Raw genomic sequence first — 23,120 nt, 5'->3', positions numbered from 1 at the left:
ACTACACAAGCCCTGACCTGTGTCAGGGAACTTTCACTCCAGCATGACCCCGTAACCACAATAAAACCCCAAAGTCAGTCAGCTTTCCTTGCTCCTTTAAGCAATTTTAGATCTTCTTGGGATCCTGCCCTGCTCTTCTTGGAAAGCTTCATTATATGAATAATAAATCTTTTCATACCCTCTTGTGGTGTCAGGAGTCTTGACATCCAAACCACATTTTGATTGAGGAGGACGTCCTGTTCTACCTGGTGAGCATACATGGCTTCAGATCTAATTATATAAATAGTGCCTTACTACATATGATAATCACATTTTCCTTACTCAAAAATGTTAGACTCAAAAAATAAGGGTTTTCTTTCTTATAGGCACAAAATTAACATGCTCATTCCTGCAATATTGACATTAAAACAACCATTAATTTTAAGTAAAAATGTTCCCTTTTCTTTTCAATTGCTCTATATTTAAGTAATGATAAATAGTAAATGCAAGTGGTGAATAAACACATTTTGTAAACATTATTTGTCATTGTTAGATAAGTAAATTCAATATTAGAAAAGAATCATTAATTCTGATGCAATTGTACCATTAAAAAATGAAGTGTCATACACTTTAGATATAGAAAGCCTTTATTGACCATAAAAGTTCATTCATTACTGAAAACTTCACACCAGGAAAAAGAGAATGCCAATAAAATGATTTACTGACCTAATGAGCATACAAAAAGACTCTCAAAACAATTTGTCACTAAAATATGGAGAAAATTAGTGACAATAAATTACTGAATTAAGTCTAAAGACAGGTAACAACAACATAAATTACCTAAATGATGCTGAATAAAATAGGTCATTTAAAAACACCTAGGTATAAGATCAAAAGGAAAATAGTCAAACATATGTGTGGGTTTTAAAGAATACTCACAGAATAAAAAATGCTTACCAGTGTTGACATAAAAAATGAGAATAGTTAACTTTATATATGCAGGTCAAAACTACATTAACACATATTGAAAGTCCAGATACCCAAAAGAAAATACATACATGTGTACATTTATATATGGTGTGTGTGCATCTTAGTTCCAGTCCATTGTTTTTGCTTTTTCCTCCTAAAGATGAAGGAGATCTAAATTTTTAAAGACTACTTTTCACAAACTAACAGAGTACGCAGAAATGTCAAAATTATGATTGATATTTCAAAAATAAATTGCATTTAACAATCATTATGTAGTTACCTAAGTCTATAAGATAGAAAAGAAATACTAAATTTAATGAAGATAATAAGAACTAACAATATACTGTTATCTAATCATTATCAGTGCTTTAATTATAATATTATGGTAAAGTCTGGAATTTTAAAAGAAAGCTCTAACCCTATATTGTAGTCAACGTCACAGGGAAAGACATTGCTAGATTGACTGGAGGAAGAAATACTGTAATGGGAGATAGGAAAGATAATGGTTGTGAATAAGAAACAAACACAAAATATGTGAACGTAGGAGAGATCAAAGTGTGATGGCTCCCACAGCCATACACAAAAGGTTTTAGTAACTCGATGTGCCTTTTGTACAGAGTAGACTAGATTAACAATAAGTTTGCATTATTTAGGGATTCATGAACTTGAAACCTATGCAACCAAGAGACAGCACCAATAACAAAAGATGCAAGAGCAGATTAACGATTAACTGGACAATCAAGAAGGAAAACCTGAAAAGGTTTCATGCACACTTCTGATTCCACACGTAAAACGTAATCTTGGGAAAGAATAAGCTTTGTAAATATATATTCAGGGTGAGTCTTTTAGGAGGTGAAAATATCTGGGAGGTTAAACACAAAATTAAGTCACCGTAGACTGGATATCCTGCAGGTAATTCACATGTCAGAATTCTCCAAGAAATCTGATCATCAGTTTGTATTCTACACAGCTAATGATTGATACACATTTATATGTATATGCTTTATAGAGTAATTTATGTTAGTAAGATTTTCTACATAACACTGTGGTTATATAGTTCATCCTCTGTAGTGGATTGAATAGCGTGCCCCTTAAAATTCATGTCGACCTAGAAGCTCAGAATGTAACTGCATTTGGAAACAGGGTCTTTGCAGATGTAATTAATTAAAGATTAAGACGAGATCATACTGGATAAAGTGGGCCCTAAATCTAACAATTAGTGGGGCTATAAGAAGAGAGGACAGAGAAATACACAGAAACAGAGAAGACTTGCACAAACAGGGAAAAAAGTCTTGTGAAGACAGAGGCAGAGATCAGAGTGATACAGCTACAAGCCACAGAATATGGAGGATTGCTGGAAGCCGCTAGAAGCTAGGAAGACGCAAGGAAGGATTCTTCCCTAGGGCCAGCAGAGGGAGTGAGGTGCTACTGATACCTTGATTTCAGAAGTCTAGACTCTAGAACTGTGAGAGAATAAATCTCCATGATTTGAAGCCACCAAGTTTGTGGTCCTTTGTTATGGAAGCCGTAGGACACTAATACATTCTCTTCTACAGATAATACCTAGAATGTAAGGAGCAGGTGATTGAAGGCAAACAGGGGTGGGAGAATAGGAAGAGATGATAATTTAAAAAAATAATATTCCATGTGAAACTAACTCAGGTATTATGTTACTAATTATGAATCATTTCTTCTGAATTATAGTTTAAAGAGGCTCTCCATTATTTAAATCTCATCTCCTTAATTGCTTCAAGCATCTTGCTTTACCAATTGGTCCATCTAAAATTTTCAGCTTTGCCCTCTCTTCTCTGTCCTTCTCTTGGGCTTTAAAATAAATATTCCATTATCTTCTATCCCAAGAGAAAACAGACAAAAACAAACATTAGCCTCTGACTTGTACAGTACTATGGTACTATGGCTCATCCTAGCTATTTCTGTTTCTTCTCAGCCAGGATTGTTGAAACAGAAGTTCACAACATTTATTCCCCAATTTTACTAATTTCTCCCTCCCTGCAATTTGATTTTGGCCCCTATACTCTAGGTATAAATACATATTAACAAAAATATTTCCCCTCTAAGAATGTCAACAGACATAGATATAGAGAAAGCATCTTATCTATACCAAATTCAAAACAAAATAAAATCTGTCTTGGGGCTGGCCCCATGGTGTAGTGATTAAGTTTGGTATGCTCCATTTCGGTGGTCAGGGTTTGCAGGTTTGGATCCCAGATGCAGACCTACACCCCTCACCAGCCATACTGTGGTGGTGACCCACATATAAAGAGGAGGAAGACTGGCACAGATGTGAGCTCAGAGCTAATCTTCCTTATGAAAAAAAAACAAACAAACAAATGAGAAAGACCGGCAACAGATGTTAACTCAGGGCTAATCTTCACTGGCAAAAAAAAAAATAAAATCTGTCTTCTATATTTTTGGCACTTAAAAGTAATGCAATAAAGACTCAAGTAACCAAAATGCAATGGGAAACAGATGGTAATTAAAAATTGAAAGATGAAGGAAAATTAAAACATATTTTATTAAAAGATAAAGCACAATTTTTTTTTTTTTTTGAGGAAGATTAGGCCTAAGCTAACATCTGCCACCAATCCTCCTCCTTTTGTTGAGGAAGACTGGCCCTGAGCTAACATCTGTGCCCATCTTCCTCTGCTTTATATGTGGGACGCCTGCTACAGTATGGCTTGACAAGCAGTATATAGGTCCACACCCGGGATTCGAACCCAGGATCTGAACCGGAGAACCCACGGCTGCCAAAGCGGAACATGTGAACTCAACTGCTGTGCCACCAGGCCAGCCCCTAGGATATTTTTTAATTGAAATAGTTTACCTGTATAGAATAGAGTGAAATATCAATAGATGCTACTCAACTGATCCAGAAGTGTTATTTCTCTAAGTATACACAACTGAATCCTGCAGAATAAATATTGCCAAAGTGACCCCAATATCTGAAGTTCAAATGAAATCCAATGATGCTCATAAAAGCATTATGAGTTGACAATTCTCTTATCCAGAAAAACTGAAAGACAGGAATTGACTCACAAACAAAACAGTGTTCACTCAATCAACCAGAAAAGTAGAGTCATGTTATGTGCACATTTAACTTATATGAATTCAATTCTACACCAGGCAAAAATAGATAAAGTAAATAGGCCTGACCATTCACATGACCTGAAAGAAAACAAATTAGCTTATCTGGTATTATCTGAAGAAACCGTTAACTGTTCTGAGATTGGAGGGAAAATGTACTGTTAGAATTATTCAGAAGCAACATGTCTTGTGCAAAATCATGTAGATGATCTTCTATGGGAGATTTAAGGTATTTCATGGGGAATGTTGATTATATTTGATTTTCTCCTTACATAAGGACTTTAGAAGCTTAACCTCCATAAAAAATGCAATTCTAGTGAACAAACTGAGTGTATTTGACAGCTATTATGCTAAATGACTTAAAAAGTAAAATTCTAAGAGTGTCAGCACATAAAAGATACAGAAGAAGGAATAATTATAATTTGGGATAAATGACAGGAAAAGTGAAAAAAGTGATCCTAAGAAGTGGTAAAATATAGTTCAATGTGGCAATAGAAGGAAATTATGGTAAAATGGGAATGAAAAGAAGCAGAAGCAAAATAGGAATTTGACTTGTAGAGACCCAATGACTATTGTTTGATCATCTCACATTAAAGGGGCAAAGGTATGGATAGGAAGAAGTCTACGATCAACATTTATCTAATTCCGCCACTCTGCTCCCAGAAAATTTTAAGGGATCATCAGGTAATTGGATACGTACTGGAGATGTGAAACACAAAATAATTATTTTCATGCTTTAATTACATAATATAAATGTTTTATTTTTAGCCATGCTACTCTTAAGACCCCAATCCAATCTAGTAATTCAGGTCATTTTATTTCATCTTTTTATGGCGGGGGGTGGGGGAGTGGGGAGTGGTGGTCCATGAATGTGAACATATAGAAAAGAGTGTGTATGTGCATCTGTGTGTTTATATGACTTACCATGTGTTATTATGCCAATCACTTACTTACATTATATTCTTTAATTATAAAATAACCCATAAGGTAGACATTCATCACCCCTATTTCAGAGATAAGAAAAGTAAATCTCAGACTGATGCTGTGACTTATCCAATGAAAAAGAACAAATTGGGTTGTGCTCTGAGCCCAGAAATCTGATTCCAAAACTGGCAGTCTTAAACCCAATGGCACTGAGCATGAACTATGTGAGACACACTTTATATAAGCAATCTCATTGACTCCTCACAACTCTGCCCTGTAGACATAATGAGCCCCAGTTTACAAATAAAGAAACTGAGTCTCAAAGAGATTATGCAATTTGTCCAAAGACAATCAGCTAAGATGTGACAGGCTGAAATTAGAGTCCAAGTCTGCTTGCCTTTATATGTAGTTTGAAATAAATAATGATGCAAATTTATAAAAAAATAAAATCAATTTTCTTACTAATAAATCAAAGTACACTGATTTTATCCACAAATAATACAAGATGATTTGTTAAAAAGAAAAAAATTACTGTTAAAAGCCACCAATTTTTGGTTTCATTCTTTTTTACATTGAAAGGACTAAAGCTAACTTATATTAATCCTGCTAAAATAAAGATTTCATTCTTTAGGAATCTGTTAATTTACTTTTATTTTAATCAGTACTTTTTCCTTTCCTTTTTAAACATACATAGGCTACGGTAAAATATCTTCAGATTACCCTCACGTCTATGTATCAGGGAAGGAAATGGCTGTTTTTCCTCTTTCTCATTCTTTTGGTCACATGGCATCCCCAGAACAGAGTATAACAGAACTAATTAATGGCTTCTAAAGAGTACTCAGATAGCCAGGCAGTCTTCTGAACCATCATTGCTAAGATTCTGTCTGGAACAGTGTAACATTTTTGGCAGGTGGGGACTATAAACCCCTCTAGCAAGGGAAAGACTCTCTTGGGCACAAAAGGCAGAACATAAACACAATTAAATGGATGATGTTTTTCTTTCTAAGCTGTCACTCTCTTCACAAACAAATAGCTCAACTCTGATTCAACTGATCAAAATACTAGGTAAGAAATATTTAGTACAGTACAGAAACAGACACCTTGCTAATGCCGTTATCACTTTATTTTAAGGTTAAAATAAACGGTTTAGTACTTCTGATGACAATGTTCTCTCAAGTTGAGGATCTTGGACTTGTTTCAGGAGACAGAAAAGGAGGATATATAGGTAGTATCTAGTTATAAGAAATTGGACTGGAAGCATCAGCTTATTTTATGTAACAGCAGAAAATATTAAGTCAAGATATGATCCAAAACACTTGATAAAATCCATGTCCTTCTGCTAAAATACTTAGTCATCCAGACTCAGACATTCACTACAGCTACAGCAAATTCTTTACTATGTAATGCAATGCTGTAAATCTGAACTCTAGAAGTATGAACTTCCAGTCTCTCTCCCATACTTCACTGCTCACTAAATTTCCTTGGCCTATCTATCCATAGGCAGAGCTTAACCTGGGCTACATCCAGCTGGATCTCAGATCCAAAACCTTTAGAAGCCAGGTAAGTGACTTCTAAGACTTCTGATCAGGGAGATGTGAAGGCAGCAAAGGACACATTGTCCTCTCAGTGCCAATGCAGAACAGATTGTCAGGTTGACAAGATGAGCTGAAATGCCCTTTGCTGTCTTTTTATATTCATTGCTGTCCCAGAAACTAGGTGCTTAAAAACAAAATCTTTCTGGAAATGTGTTAATAAAGTATAAAACTGATATGATTGTTTTGTACATATTTTTGTCATTATTATAATAGTTCTATATTTGATTTTGTGTGTATTTTGCAGAGCAGACTTTGTTTTATGTTCTGATAATTTCCCATTTTATATAATTCCAATATGAAGGCACTTGCAAGATTACTGGATGTACTTATTTTTAAAAATTAAAAACAATCCTGTTTTCATTTTTATATTGTTGTTCACCTGTGTACTTGACTGTAAATTCAGATTGAGTAAAATAACCTCAAAATTTTATTATTACAAAGCTACTATCTAAAAAGAATTGCAGAGTAAAGTACTTTAAGAATAGCAAATATTCATAAAAAACAACTAACATTTTGAACAGCATGTAGTGAAAAATAAAGCATGTCTGGAATGAAATACTATACTATGAGATGAATCGTACTTACCAAATTCCTTGGGAACTGCTATAGAATAAACACAATTATGTCCCACACTGTAATTTTTTGGATAGTTTGGTGATAGAACAGTGCCTTCTGAACCTGTTGAACGACTTCCACAGGGTGCTAGGAAATGAAAGTGATAAAAAATATTATTTTTAGAAAAAAAATTAAAATTCATATATAAGTATTTTCTTGATATAAAAAATATGGCTACGAAATTTTAAGGTGTATCATTTATTTCTGTATTTTAACAAGATCTCCATTGTCAAATATTTTAAAAATAAGAAATTGTGCACATACAAAACTTTTAAGTATCAGATTTCTCAGAAACAAAGTAATATAATAGTGTTGTAATGATGCTATCTCTGAAGGTAATAATGGTGGCCCTGCCATTTATGATAAAAGTATAAAGATAATCATCACCTTATAATGATGAGAAATTACATATGCAAGTGGAAAATTGTTTTACTCACTGCCAGGCTTTGAAACTCTACTCAAAAATCAATCCTGATTATGCTGCCACCAAATTAAGTATTCCTACACATGAGACAGGGATGGCTGCATAAATACATTCAGCCACTAATCGAAGTAAAATAGTCTCTCACCAACCTTTATCTGTTTATATGATTTACGTTTAAATCAGAGGTGTTGCTGATGGTGCACAGAGGCAGACTTTTTTGCTACCTCAGCCCCAAATGTGCTACGTTCCTAAAAAAGACGAGGGTGGAACCAATGTTTCTGGCAAATTTATAGATGATAGTTCTGTTGTTCACGGATAGGGGGATGCGTTAGGATTCATAGTTCTGGAATTGAAAGAGATAACTGGGCTACTAATGGAAATTTAAGTACTGAAAGCATAAAGATGATAGTTGATATATTTAAGTGAATAAGATCACCCATATAAGTATGTAGAAAGAGAAAATACGGCCAAAGAGGAGCTCTGGGGAATGCCAAGGTGGGATCAGATAGAACGCGGCTAACAGAGAAATTAGCCTCTTGGGAGCCAAGGGAGAAGAGAATTTCAATTAAAAGAAAGGGTTCAAAAATACCGAGTGCTGCAAAGTGGTAATAAACAAAAAAGTTTTAGTGGACTTGGCAATCCGGAGGAGCAGGGAGCTTCTTCTCTAAGCCTGTGGCTTCCTGGAAGAGGGATTTTACCTCAGCCAACCTGCCTGCCGGACCTGCCCCTGACCCCCTGGAGGCAGAATGAGCTTCCAGATTGGTGCATCTGACACTGGAACTTTACTTCTGGTTGGGAGCTTTCCTGCGAGCACACTTGCTGGTCTCCTTCTCTGCACCGTAAGTATTCCAGGCAAAGGCTGGTGAGTGGGTGGTTATGGTTGTTGCAAGATACCTGTAGCTGCTAGGAAGCCCACTGTTACTGCTCCTCAGCTTTTATCAATATTACAGCTGATGGTCTGATTTCCTTCAGCCTGCCTCTTTATCGGCTTTGAACCTGTGCGGGGGAGGATTCCCTCAGACACCAAAAACCGAGTTTTGGGTATTATTAATACAGTAGTTTCAGCCAGAGCAGCCAGCCAGCCAATTCCAGCCCATACCAAGAGAAGTTTTTACATTTTTAAATTGTTAGATAACAAAACAAAAAACTAACTAACCATATGCAGAGACATATGTAGCCAGCAAAGCCCAAAATACCATCTGGCCCTTTACTGAAAAAGTTTGCTGACCCCTGAACTAGAGTAAAGAGGTGGTAGCTAGATTGTAGTTGGATGAAGAGTAAGCGATATATAAAGAAATGCAAAAGTAATCAGAATCTTAGCCATAAACAGAAGGAGAATGTAGGGAATAGTTGGGGAAAGATGCAAAGCTGACGAGTTTTTGTGATTGTTGTTTTGTTTAATCTAGACGAAGGAGTCATTACGGAGGAGAGATCAGGAGCAGTGACCTAGAAGCTTGGAAAAGATAAGATCAAGAGCTAAAGTGGAGTGATTAGCTTCCGAAAGCATTAATGACACTCCTCTGTGACCTAAGAAGAAGGCTGAAGGAGAGTAGAAATTCTTAGGTTTAGGTTTTATGTTGGGAATTTATGGGAGTAAATGCCTGATTTGACTTTTAAAGAGAGACAGATCCAGTGGTGTGTTAGGCGGCTTGAAAAGAATTGTGACAGTTTGAAAAAGTCAAAACTTATTTTTTTTTCTTTTGAAGAAGATTAGCCCTGAGCTAACATCTGCCACCAATCCTCCTCCTTTTGCTGAGGAAGATTGGCCTTCAGCTAATATCCATGCCCATCCTTCTCTATTTTATATGTGGGACACCTGCCACAGCATAGCTTGACAAGCGGTGCATAGGTCCGCACCTGGGATCCGAACCAGTGAACCCCAGGCTGCCAAAGAGAACTTATCCACTGTGCCACCGGGCTGGCCCCAGAATCCCAGGGCACCAAAGTAGAATGTACAAACTTAACCACTGCACCACTGGGCTGGCCCCAGAAAAAGTCAAAACTTTTGATGGATTCCTGACCAAAGTCTAAAAATAGAGCAATATATTTAAAACACACACATACAACGCAAACATTATGTTGTATTGAGTAGGGTGGCTACTGAATGTGCTGCCTCTTTTTCGTTCTTTTTTTTTTTTTTTGAGGAAGATTACCCCTGAGCTAACTACTGCCAATCCTCCTCTTTTTGCTGAGGAAGACTAGCCCTGAGCTAACATCCATGCCCATCTTCCTCTACTTTATAAGTGGGACGCCTACCACAGCATGGCTTTTGCCAAGCGGTGCCATGTCTGCACCCGGGATCCGAACCCTCGAACCCCGGGCTGCCAAAGCAGAATGTGTGAATTTAACCACTGCACCACGGGGCCAGCCCCCTGCCTCTTTTTCTTTTAATGTGCTATAAAACAGTAATAAATAGTTAGACTTAAACATAGTAAAATTAGAACTCCCCAGAACAACAACAAATTGATGGTGATCATAATAACCAAAGATGCATCACTCTTATTACTCATTATTGTTTGAGATTAGAGTAGTCAGGTGTATTCTTATTTCAGCACTGAACTTTATTCAACTGATAACACTACTGAAGAGAGAATTACTCAAGAATAAGCAGTATGTTTTGTGTTAATTTCTGATTTTAAGGTTCTCCAAAATCACAATACTTTGAATGTATGTGACAAAAGCTCTTATTTTATTTTATTTTTGTGAGGAAGATTCACCCTGAACTAACATCTGTTGCCAATCCTCCTTTTTTTTTTCTTGCTTGAGGAAGATTGTCCCTGAGCTAACATCTGTGCCAATCTTCTGCTACTTTGTATGTGGGATGCCTCCACAGCATGGCTGATGAGTGGAGTAGGTCTGCACCCAGGATCTGAACCTGAGAACCCAGGCCACTGAAGCGGAGTACATGGAACTTTAACCACTCGGCCATGGGGCCGGCCCCAAAAAGCTGTTATTTTTATATTTGGAGAGTATGAATAGAAATGAGAGCTACTAACTCAAGTTCAGCTTTGGGACCTAGTCATGAACATTCCGCCATTCCACATTAATATGCATCTGACAATCTCAATTTGTTTTGTATATTTTATTTTGCATAGGACATTTAGGACAGCTTCTGTTGAAAATCTCATTTATAAACATGAAAAATCTGAAGACTTTTTTTAACCACTGGTGAATATATGCATGGTTGCAGTATAATCACACGCCCTTAGTAACTAATACTATGTTAGATTCTGTTATTTGTACTGGTAGCAATAATTTTATGTTTCTTCTGGTCAGGGCTTACAGCATGGCCTAATTTATAGTCAATTATGTGGAATATTGTAGTGACTGACAATATTTTATGCAATATGAAAATAAGGAAAAATTAACTATCCTGTGAGATACAGATTTATTGTAATCTGTTTTATGCTTATAAAAATCTAAATGGAATAATGACCAAGCCAGGCCAACTTTACTATTTCTCCTAATATTGATTCCTAGAAGCTTCTCATATTCTCTCTTCCTGTTGTAATTTCATCTTACTGGCTAGCACAGAAAAGGGTAGTCTTTATCTTTCTGGCACTGTTAATAATCGGTCGAAGATTAAAGCAAGCCAGGACTTTGAATTCTATGATTATTTTTGCCATTTGACTAACACCTTTTGTCAAATGGCTGTATTTCTTTAAACAGCCAATGTCCATTGGCTGCATTAAATGCATTAATTATAAGAACTCACCTGTTCCTGATTATAACTTAGGTGATACATATGAGCACTTCTTAAATCTATATTTTTAAAAGCATATTTGTATAACAGATTAATTATGAGAAGAAATGGTTCTATGAGTAAGTAAGTTTGGGAAATACATGGGTAAAAGCAACAGGGTCTTTATGAAAGGACTTCCTTGAGTCTTTAGCAGGGTTTGGGGGATGTCATGCAATTTCTTACAAACTTATTTGATCATGGAAACTCGGCTTCAGAGTAACATCTCACAGGACCAACGTTCCCCAGAACACACTTTGTGAAATACCAGATTGATGATTCTAAAATGTGCTATCACTTGGGCAATAATTCTAACATTTATATTATTGACTGTAATTAATTATGATTTTACAGCACTAAAGAATTGTGTTTATGTATACTTATAGAGCCAAGGTATTTTAAACATTTAAAATGTCAAACTTAGCCTATTATAAAATGCTATTATTCTTGACACTCTCTCTCTGACTCTTAGGGTTCAGTACATCATTGATTTGTTGCTTGTACACTTATGTAACTTATTCGCCTCTCCCTCTCCTCTCTGCCTCTGTAACTGCCACAATCCAGACTCCCAACAGTTTCCACATGGGCTCTTCCAGTAGACAACCAACTCCACTCATCCCCACAACTTCTTACCACTACTAGCAATTTTTCTGACACACAAGTCTTATCATATTCCTCTTCTCTCTAGAACAGTTCTGATAAACAGTAGGTTCTCCACAAATGTGTGTTGGATGATTAAATAAACTACACTTGCAGGACCAGTCTACTGTACGGTGTTCCACAGTCAGTACATAACACAGACATTTCATTTGGTTGAAATTACCCCACAAATTCGCTTAAATCCAAGACAGACTTGAGACAAACTTTCTCTTAATAAATCTATATAAACTTTTTTTTTTTCTTTCTGTGATTGAAATCTTCACTATTTCTCTGATTACCAGGAATCACTGTTGCTTTACATTTAGAGGCAATATTAAATGAAAGATTACATACCTTTAAACATTAGAAATATATTCAATGATAAGATTTTTACAATCTGAGAGCCACATGGATACTGATTTCCACTGAGGGAACAGCAAACTACTGCCTACCATTTCACGGTAGCAAATCCATGCTAACATTTTATCCATCTGGAGCATAACCTCACTGAGTGAGTGAAATTATCCATGCAAATTTAATTTCGTATTATTTTTCTTGTTCTCTCATTTTCTGTTTGTTTTTTAAATCCTCGTCCAGCTGAATTTGCATGGTTTGATTTGTGTAAGTAAAATGTGTCCATGCAGCATATGGCACATACTTGTTTTACTCCTGAACTATGAAGTGGTGATGCAGTAGGCAGATGTGGTATTTCCAGGGAAATCAGAGGATGAGGCTGTAACTGAGTTTTAAGGCTTCTAGTCATCCAATGAAAAGGACTTTCCACCTATAGTCTTACCATGTGTGTAGGATGGAGGAGGACTGAGGAAGAATAAGAGGTGCCCTCCCACTAAGTGAAAAAGAATAATCCCAAGCCATTTACAGAGGGACGAGGTACTACTTGAATGTCCAGATACCTTAGAGAATTTATAATACGTGGAACTTTGCCTTAAGGTACTTGCAATTTCAAATCTGTCTTTTCACTGTGTAACGTATAATTTATCAAATAGTCTATAATGAAAATTATTATATAACATAAATTCTTCTCAGAAAGCAAGTTAGGTATTTTTAAAAGTGATGAATTCTTGCAGGTCACTAAAGAGCAATATGATATATTAAATCAATAATTTACTAGATGCAGCCTGTGACTCCTTAAGTTTGAAAGAACTGCTGTACCTACAAAGGTGCTGGTCCACTTCTAGTAAATTACTTATGCCCCGATATACCTGATTGAATGTCACAAACCATAAATCCTGGTATAGAATGTGTTTGAAAGCTATATCTCCCATGGAGTTTTTTCTTTTCTTTTTTTTTAAGAGAAGGCTTTTCACAATCCTTAAACTCTGTGATACGAATTTGTAATGCAGACAGCTATTATTCCCAGTACTGACTTTAAGATTAAAACTACTATTGCTTCTTTCTCTCCTTTGTTCAAAACCTTGATCTTAGTAAAAATACCTAACTATTCAGCCCTTCATTTCATGCTTCTCTTCATGTCCCCATACAATCACAGGTACTTCATTTTGTTTATCTGCCTTAGGTGATAAGCTTTCAATAAGCCTATTTTATCTTAATGGTGATAAATTTAAATTATAAACTATTACTCTAAATCACTTGCTTATTTTGCTTTTCATTTTTCTCTGCATTATTTTTGATACATTCACGTTCATCTATCTGGAAAACGAAGGATATTACTATCAATTTTCTATTGCTTCATCTGTTCACTTAAAAGAAAAAGGCAAAAATCACTCTTCATTACTTGTGAATTAACTTCCTGTTATAATTTCACACTCTTGTTTAACACTAAAAAGATATGCACCTCAGTGTTGTAATCAGTGGCTTGCAAACCATGTTAAGGCCTCACTAAGTCAACTTCGTAGGATATGAACTTCTACGTCTGTCACCTCACTGATTGCCTGGACTCATTCATTTGATTTTGCTGGCTAGGAAGGCATACCCCTTATCTCTCAGTGCTCTAGAGCTGTGTTCTCCATCAGAGAGTGTATTCTTAGAAAAAGAAGAGTCTTTCTATAACAAAGGCCTATGAATAGCTATATTCTTTGGATAGATCTTCCATGTTATGATATACAAATTCTACTACTAATAATGATCTTGTGGGTGTTGGTAGTTCATCTATGATACCTATCTCACTCATTTTTAACCTCATTTTCAAGGTTGAGATATAATTGACATACATAAAATTCACCCTTAAAAGTGTACAATTGGTGGGGCTAGCCCCACGGCCGAGTGGTTAAATTCGTGCGCTCTGCTGCAGGCAGCCCAGTGTTTTGTTGGTTCAAATCCTGGGCACGGACATGGCATTGCTCATCAAACCACGCTGAGGCAGCGTCCCACATGGCACAACTTGAAGGAACCACAACAAAGAATATACAACTATGTACCAGGGGGCTTTGGGGATAAAAAGGAAAAAAAACAAAATACAATCTTAAAAAACAAAGTGTACAATTGAGTGGTTTTTTAGCATATTCACAAAGTTGTGTAATCAACCCCACAATCCAATTTCGGAATATTTTTGTCATTCCAAAAAGAATTCCTATACTCGTTAGCAGTCACTTTCTATTCTCTCCCAACTCTCTAGCAATCACTAATCTACAATTTTGTAGGAAACTGTGTATGGGAAGACAAATTATTAAAATGATTTCAATTGAGTTATTATGCTTTTAAAAAACTAGTATCTCTTTTAATTGCTTAGTTTATTCCTTATTTCTCTCTAAGTCATAAATTTTGAGTGATTGCAATCTTTTATTGTTTAAAAAATTACTTAAAACAACTAATAAATTGGTATAAAATGAATTTAGAGGAAAAACCATTCTGTAACAGTTTCTTAACTTCTCCCTGCTTTCCTCACAAACATTGCTTTCTCATGAAAGTCTTCCCTGTCTTCCAGACTAGTTCAGAAGCCTTCATCGTACAGAACTCCATCAACTACTATCAGGACACTGATTACAACTTGTAATTATACATTTATTTATAAGGCTTTTTGATTAAGGTCTGACTATCTCTAGACTCCAAAATCTATTAAGTCAAAGTTTCTATGTCCTTTTGTGCACACCATTTATACCTCTGGAACCTGGCAGAGTGTCTGTTTATATAGTAGATTTCTAATAAATATGTCATGAATATGAGGAAAAATAAATATGCATTATATAAATATGTTGCTGTTGACTAAACGCATGGAATGTGAAATTCATAGATTTTCAAACCCTTTGTTTAGGGTAGCATAGTAGAATTCAATATAAAACTCAAAGCTTTGGAATCTGAAAGGTCTAGTTTCGAATTCCAGCTTCACTATTTACTGACTAAGTAGCCTCGAAAGAGAGGAAAATTCAAACTGGAACTGGAACAGGAAGTGTCTGTTAGATCTGGTATATGGTGTGGGCTTAAGTAAAATGAATTAAGAAACTCTCCTGACCTATTCTAGCATCTTCTGGGGGCAATATAATAAGGCTTTCATAAAGCCTTAGGAAATGAACTAACCTCATCGATCCCAGGGAGGAATGCAAAGTTAAGAGAAAGGACAGGAAGAACTTCCTGGTGTTTCTCAAACTCTTACCTTGAGAGAGATAAGAATGCCTTTTAATAATCCTACCCAGGGCATTGTTGCCCTCTAGAAGGAGATCATGACTTTTATTTTCCTCTCCTCTTAATTTTCCCTAAGGATAAAGAGCAGAGTACTCCATCCTTAAGGAAGAGGAACCTACAACTTCAATTCAGCTGTTTTCTCAAGGGTGGAGTCACTGTGCCCAACCGTTAATGATCATTGTGGATGTGGTCCTCTACTTCCCTGGATTCTTTACCCTTTAGAAGTCCAAGTGGAAACAAAGGCCAACGCTACCTGTGAAAGGGAGGAGAAACTGGCCCATCTTATCCTTTTCCTTATAATTCAAGGGTTCTTTTCCTTGTTCCATGAATTTGGATGGGGAAAAAAAGGTCTATATTTTCACTAGAGCCTAACTGAATTTTTTTTCTAACTGAATTTTAGCATTTCCTTTCATTTCAAATGTAGGCAACAAAGCATGGTAGTATTAGAAGTAACTGGGCCTTTGTCACCAATAGACATCATAGACATTCTTGTATTTCATTATAATTCTTGCAGATACCTCAAAATCTTGTTTTTGCTTGTCACTGCTAAAAATTGCAGTAGTTATTAGACCTGCTGCTAGAACTTCTAATTTAGGCCATTAATTAGGAAATAATATATTATTACATCAAAAATGTTTTTTTTCAATTATAGATTTTAAGTACTTTGCTAACTGTATTTCAGTATAATTGGTTTATCTTTCAAGCCTATGTGCTTTACTTTATTTATTTATATTTTGCTGAGGAAGATTCATTCCTGAGGTAACATCTGTTGCCAATCTTCCTCTTTTTGCTTGAGCAAAATACGCCCTGAGCTAACATCTGTACCAATCTTCCTCTATTTTGTGCTTGGGTTGCTGCCACAGCATGGCCACCAATGAGTGGTGTAGGTCTGTGTCCCGGAACTGAACCTCGGATGCCAAAGAGGAGCATGCCAAACTTAACCACTAGGCCATGGGGCCAGCCCTTTACTTTATTTTCTACACTTAAAAAGATGATTCTAAGGTCCAGAAGATTCATCAGAGTACACACACACAAAAGGAGCCTCTATTCTAATTAGATTCCTCCCAAACCCCCTTTCTATATCTTTGCCATTTTCTGTCTACTTTTTTCCTTAAAGGAGCTTGGCTCAGAGATTGTTGTTTTGGCCTAAGAAGGTCTGGAAAATATTAGTTGTATTTGAGGGCACTTTCTTTCCTGCTTTTTTGTCTCTTTTCCTAACAGGACAGATCAATTCTTCCCTGAATCTGAAATGTCCTAAAACTCAGGATGGGAACTTGGGGAGAAATACCCCTTTTAGGGCTGGCTAAGCTTGAGGCTATTTAGAACCGTAGGCTAAATATGGTCCAGATTTACTCACAAACTCTCCCATGTGTTTCAATCTAACTCAATAGTTAGTGTTTCGGGATTTGGAACCAAATTCCTTGTTGTAAAGACAGCTCTATATCATCTTGTTTTATCCATATATCTCCCTTAGGAATCTTGGAGTGAATGGTTCACTCGTTGAAGTATAAGCATAAAATGAAATTTTATGTGTTTAATAAAGGGGAGGCAACCTCCCCCCTCCTCTTTTAGGGTATCTCCTTGAAAACATAATAGGTCCAACCTTTTGATTTTATAGTGTAAGGCTGCCGGCCTTTTGACCTTTGAACTGTAAAGACATACTTCTGAAATTAGCTCAGCGTTCTTACAAGGTACACTCACAAGGTATGTAAGAGACAAGGTACATACATTTGCCTCTCGATGAGATAAAAGAATTGTTATTTGTTCTTTCTTTACTGTATAAATTTGTGTAAGATTCTGTCTGGTCTTTGTAGAGTCTTTTATAGACTGCCTGCAATGTGTATTGTATTCCAGGTATGCTTATTCAATGAAAAAACTGCTTTCTTTCTCTTCTAGGTTTTGTGGAATGAACTTTGTTAGTAGGATTTTTGTTTCCCCAATAGAAGTAGAGATTTGGCTATCTTTATATCTCTTGTCTCATCACGTTAATATTATTCCTTAATACCATTTGAATCTTACCACGACTTCTAACAGTTACTGTTACATATTTTCTTCATCTGTATGGAGAGAATCATGGGTTAATTCAACGTTCTGTATAAATAAATTTTTTTCTGTTTTTTTTTGCAAAAACTGGAAGCACATTAGGAAGTTATGTTTGAAGTCTGACATAAATATAGACTACATGGTAGTAAGAATGGGGGCATCTTAATACAATAATCAGCCATGTGACTACCCATAAGGAGACATAGCATAGTGACTGAGAAGCCAAATGCAGGGAAAATAAAAATGGTTTAAATATGAGCTCCAAGTCAGTGGTCACAAGAAAATATGCTTTGAATTATATGCACTGATTTGCAATGAAATTGCTTCTTAGATGGGAGACTCTACATACTATGCTCCAGAATTCATAGCAGTGGGGGTTTATTTATAACAATGTTAATGATTCTCTAGACTAGGATGCAGGAGGCCAATGGAGTGATAATGTACATAAGTGCCTGGAAAATATCAGGTGCTCAATAACATTCGCTGTCCTTCCCATTTCCTTTTAAATAATACTTGTCGCCCTATTGCATGAAAATGAAACAGGTTTTGTCTTTTTTCCAATACCACTTCAACTTTTTTCAATACAAAATACGTTTACACTTCTTTGTGGAACATAGTTCTGACACATAATCTGTGTATTATCTCTGTGAACAAAATTCCTATGGGTAGCTAATGAAAGGCAGATATTTTATGATACTCAGAAATAATTTATCACTGCACCTTTGTTTTATGAATGTTTCATCTACATGATTTAATTACATCACATATTGAAATGACAACAAATGCTAAATGGCTCGGTAAATTAGATAATCTCTATATGCATTTATAATGCAATGCGGCTCCAGACTTGCTTCACATCTCAAAAAAACTTTGTAAACATCAAGAACATTTGAAATAAGAAACTAACCTAAGGCAAGTCATGCCATTTAAGTAGAAGATCTGGAATAAAAGTTCAGTTATTTACTTGTTCATACACTCAAACAATATGATTTAATTGAAAGTAGGTCATATGAGATTACTAATGAGTGATAACTCTCAAGTTGGAAAGCTATAATTATGAAATTAACTTATTATTTTGTGTGTGTTTGTTTCAAAGCTTTCTCTTCAGTTGATAGAGTAAGAGGACTCCTTTTAAAAGCTTTTATCATTCCATATATAGTTGGACGGTGAACAAAGAACAATTCCAGATGACTACTGGATATCTAATCTTAACATATTTGTGTTTATGTACTTTGGACAGACTTAGAGGTCATCAGTGATTGAGTTACTTAAATCCTCACCCCCCCCCCCACCCCGAGAATTCAGGACTTATGTTAGCATGAGTGAAACAAAGGTATTGAAAATAATGTTGCAGATTTCAAAAGAACTGTGTTAGCACTGACTGTATCTATTAAGGTATTTGTATTTTGTGCAAAGTTGTATTTCAAATAAAATGCAAAAATGCATTTCAGATGATCACTTTTTTCAGTTGTTGGTAGGAATTTACCTTTTGTCAATTCTCATACTTAATCTGGAAGAAGATTTCAGAAATAAGTGGAGAACCCAAAATCTCACCTCTTATTCTTGGTGCTATGCATTCATTCACAAAACATTTAACCAACTAAAGTATGCCAGGTACTCTTAGGCTCTAGAGATATAAAAAGATCAATACAAGGTCATTTGTAGAATTAACCAGCCTACCTATAGGGTAATGATTAAGAGCATGGACTCCAAAACAAGGCTGCTAGACAAGTACGACTCTGAGCAAGTGACCGAACCTCTCTCTGAGTCTTGGTTTCCTCATTTGTAAAATGAGAATATTAGTAGTCCCTAATGCATGGAGTTGTGGTGAGGTATAAAATAATGTGTGTACAAAACTTCAAACTGTTCTCAAATCAGGTAAGCTGTTATCTTTCATCAGTCCTCCTCCCTATGTGCTTGCCAAATTGAGCTGCTTGAGATGCTCCCAACATCCCATTTTTATTCTTGCTTCTATATGTTTACATATACTGAAGCCTAGGAGTGAAACACACCATCACCTTATGCCTTGTGCCTCACCTGGTTCCTTCTTATTTATACTGTCAAGATTCATGTATCACTTTCATAAGGAAGACTTCCCTGATATCTCTTTGTAACTAGGTCAGATGCACCTCCATGCTGTGCTCACAGTACTCTGTTTTTATTTCTAGCAATGGACCTTACCTGTCTGTATCTCAGCAGATTGTAAACTCTTTAAGGACAAGGACCACACTGAATTCATATTTTCATCCCTAACAGTTAGTGAAGGACCAGGCATATAACTGGTACTTTTGAATGCCTGAAAAAAATGAATGAATGATACTCTCTCTTCTTTAGAATAATTGGCCAGCTAGTGATTCTTTAACAGTCCAGATATGTTTATTCTTAGGTCTTATTATTATAATTATCTGTCAGTTGGATGCTCAGTGTATGCTATAACAATGGAAAAGATCAAGAATATTGCATTGGTCCAGTTACAAGATAAATAAGTCAGAGGAATGTAATGTACAGCACAGTGACTATAGTTAATAATGCTGTATTGTACATTTGAAAGTTGCTAAGAGAGTAGATCTTAAAATTCCTCATCACAAGAAAAAAATATTATAACTATGTATGGTGATGGATATTAACTAGCTTTATTGTGGTGATCATTTCACCTTATATACAAATATCGAAACATTATGTTGTACACCTGAACCTAACATATAACGTTATATTATAATAATATATATAATTATATTATAATAATATAACGTTATATGTCAATTATACCTCAATTTTTTTAAAAAAAGAATATTGCATTGGTAATATGGCAAATACTCCCAAATTTAATAATTTACCTTTCAAAACTCTAAGGCCCTAAAATAACTGAGGCTTTACCCACATCAGAGATCTCTTTACCCAGAATATATTGTTTCAATTTTAGATATACTGATTCCATCCTGGGAGCTTTAGGGAGCAGAGGTGGGGTAAATAGGAATGGTTTTTCTACTAAGGAGACAAGTGATCAGATGCCTGAAGGAAGCCAGAGAGCTAACCAGCCAGAGGGCTCAGGAAAAAGCATTCAGGCAGAAAGGAAAGCAAGTGCAAAAGCTCTGAGGCAGAATTATGAGCAGTGCTTTGAAGAAACATCAAGGAGGCCACTGTAGCCCACAGAGTGTAGTAGAGAAGGAGAATAGTAGAGAAGTCAGAGGCTATATAGGCAGATTAAGTAGAGCTTCATATTATAAGATCTTTGGCATTTATTCAGATTTAGGAAGACACCGGTGAATTTTGAGTAAATATGTGACATAATGTGACATAAGCTTTAAAGATTACTTTGTTGTGTTCAAAAGAGACTGTCTGGGAAAACAAGGGAAGGAGAGGAACTAGTTAGGAGAGAGGCTAAGAAGGAAGAGATGGCTGGTGCCCTAGATCAGGGTAAAGAAGTATTTATATAAACAAATGTCACCACAAGGTGAAATAAATCAAGTAATGAACATTAGGGGACAAATATGGAATCTATAACTATTTATTTTATTACTTTTACCTAATATTGAGTCAGATTATAGATAAGAATGATATACGACTTCTACCTTAATCCAGTACGTCTATAGATAACTAAAGTAACTCAAGAGTTTCAACAATACAACTATGAAAAATAAGAAGGGAAGAAATTATTTTCCAAACACAATTTTTTTGATCACAAAGTGAATTGCAGGTACAGATATCCTGTTCTGCTATCATTTAATATATGTGACATTCTCATGAGATAAACTACAGCGTTTCTCATCACTGAGCAGGACTTACCACAGGATGCTATCATTTTGGATCTACTCTGACAAATATAAATCTCCCAGTGTCCAACATAAGCTCTTAAAAACATTTTCTTCAGATTTAAAATGTACACTTAATTCTAAACTGTGATAAGAATCTATCTCCTAAAATAGACAAACTTTGTAAATTCTTATAGTTCAGTTCAGGTTAAAAAATATTTACTAAAAGCCTGGTTGTATAAATTAATGTATAAATAAATTGCATGCTAAAAAGTACTATGTAGCCCAAGACTTCATGAACTTATTATGGTCTTCTAGGGTGAGACTAAGGCAACATTATAAGAAAAAGCAAAATATGGTTGCATTTAAAGAGTTTTAAGATATAGCCATGTTGGTGTTTACTTTTACATTAAAAAAATAAAAAACTTTCCTTATTTTGGCACTTAGGGATCACAGTTTAATAGCCAATCCCCTACTTATGTACTCTAAAGCAAAGTCTACCAGTCAAAATTTCCTGCCCATGTTCTCAGAGACTTTAGTTAGGATTCCTACTAAGGGGTAAGACTTAGCATGAAAAGGAGCAGAGACTAGCAACCTGATTCTCAAACATTGATGAAATTAGGAACAAAGGCATAAGCAAATTAACACATGACAAAGGCAATTACTAGAATAACTGAAAATAATATAACTCTGGAACACTGAAGAGAGGAGCTGTAGATGTAACATAACTTTTTATCTTTCTGGATGGAAATCAATAGGTATTGTCTAGAGTTGGTAAATCAAGAAATAGAGCTTCATATGTTACTCAGAGTCACGGAGAGAGCCATCTGAGCATTTAGAAACAAATTATTAGAAGACAGCTGAGGAATAGAAGAATAGAGGGGGATAGAGCAGATGGCCATTGTTCTAAATTGCTTTAAATGGTAAGTATTCTGCATTATTTTCTTAGTTATCACATGAATATTTTACTTTGATAAAAAATGTAAGTTTTATCTTCATTAGAAAGAATTTATCCTTATGAACAACAAACCTTTCTAGCTCTATTGCACATGCTTTACACACTGATTTGGGCTTTTAAAGTATTACATTATTAAATCTGAACGCCAGCAAGTCCTGTGTATTTTGGATTTCTGTACAATCACCATAGAGAAAACAAATAGATACGTATAACTTGATCAAGAAACTAAAATGTATTAAGCTCTCCTTACAGTGTGACAGTAACAGCCACAGAACAAAATGCTTTAAATAAGTTATTTAATATAATTCTCCAAACAACTTTACAAATTATACAACATTATCTCATGCTTAAACGTACAAAATAAATAAATTGAATAAGGTCACATAACTGACTCAGGCTTTTTTCTTGTTTTTAAACCATTGTTTAGAGTTAAATGTATCTAGTTCTAACACATGGACTTTTTTCCCCTCTGCTATACTAGAAATTAACAGTTGTCCTTTTTATTTTTTTTTTGAGGAAGATTAGCCCTGAGCTAACATCTGCTGCCAATCCTCCTCTTTTTGCTGAGGAAGATTGGCCCTGAGCTAACATCCATGCCCATCTTCCTCTATTGTCTATGTGGGACGCCTGCCACAGCATGGCTTGATAAGCAGTGCGTAGGTACGCACCCAGGATCCAAACCAGTGAACCCTGGAAACGTGCAAACTTAACCGCTGTGCCACCAGGCCAGACTCCAACAATTGTCATATTTTTAACATGAATGTATCTTAATTTTTGT

General features: G+C 35.6%; 1 protein-coding gene across 1 annotated transcript in view; it reads right to left on the bottom strand.

Moving 5' to 3' along the window:
* The window catches only part of CSMD3 (CUB and Sushi multiple domains 3), a 1,175,747-nt gene that overhangs the window by 217,365 nt on the left and 935,262 nt on the right, over nt 1-23,120 (bottom strand). The window contains exon 32 of the mRNA XM_046642300.1: nt 7,158-7,274. Within this exon, the coding sequence (XP_046498256.1) occupies nt 7,158-7,274 (117 nt within the window). The remainder of the gene's footprint in view (nt 1-7,157; nt 7,275-23,120) is intronic.

The sequence above is a fragment of the Equus quagga genome, chromosome 16 (genome assembly GCF_021613505.1).
Source record: "Equus quagga isolate Etosha38 chromosome 16, UCLA_HA_Equagga_1.0, whole genome shotgun sequence".
Classification (NCBI taxonomy): domain Eukaryota; kingdom Metazoa; phylum Chordata; class Mammalia; order Perissodactyla; family Equidae; genus Equus; species Equus quagga.
The sequence above is the reverse complement of the archived record's forward strand: the minus strand, read 5'-3'. Positions and strand labels throughout refer to the sequence as shown.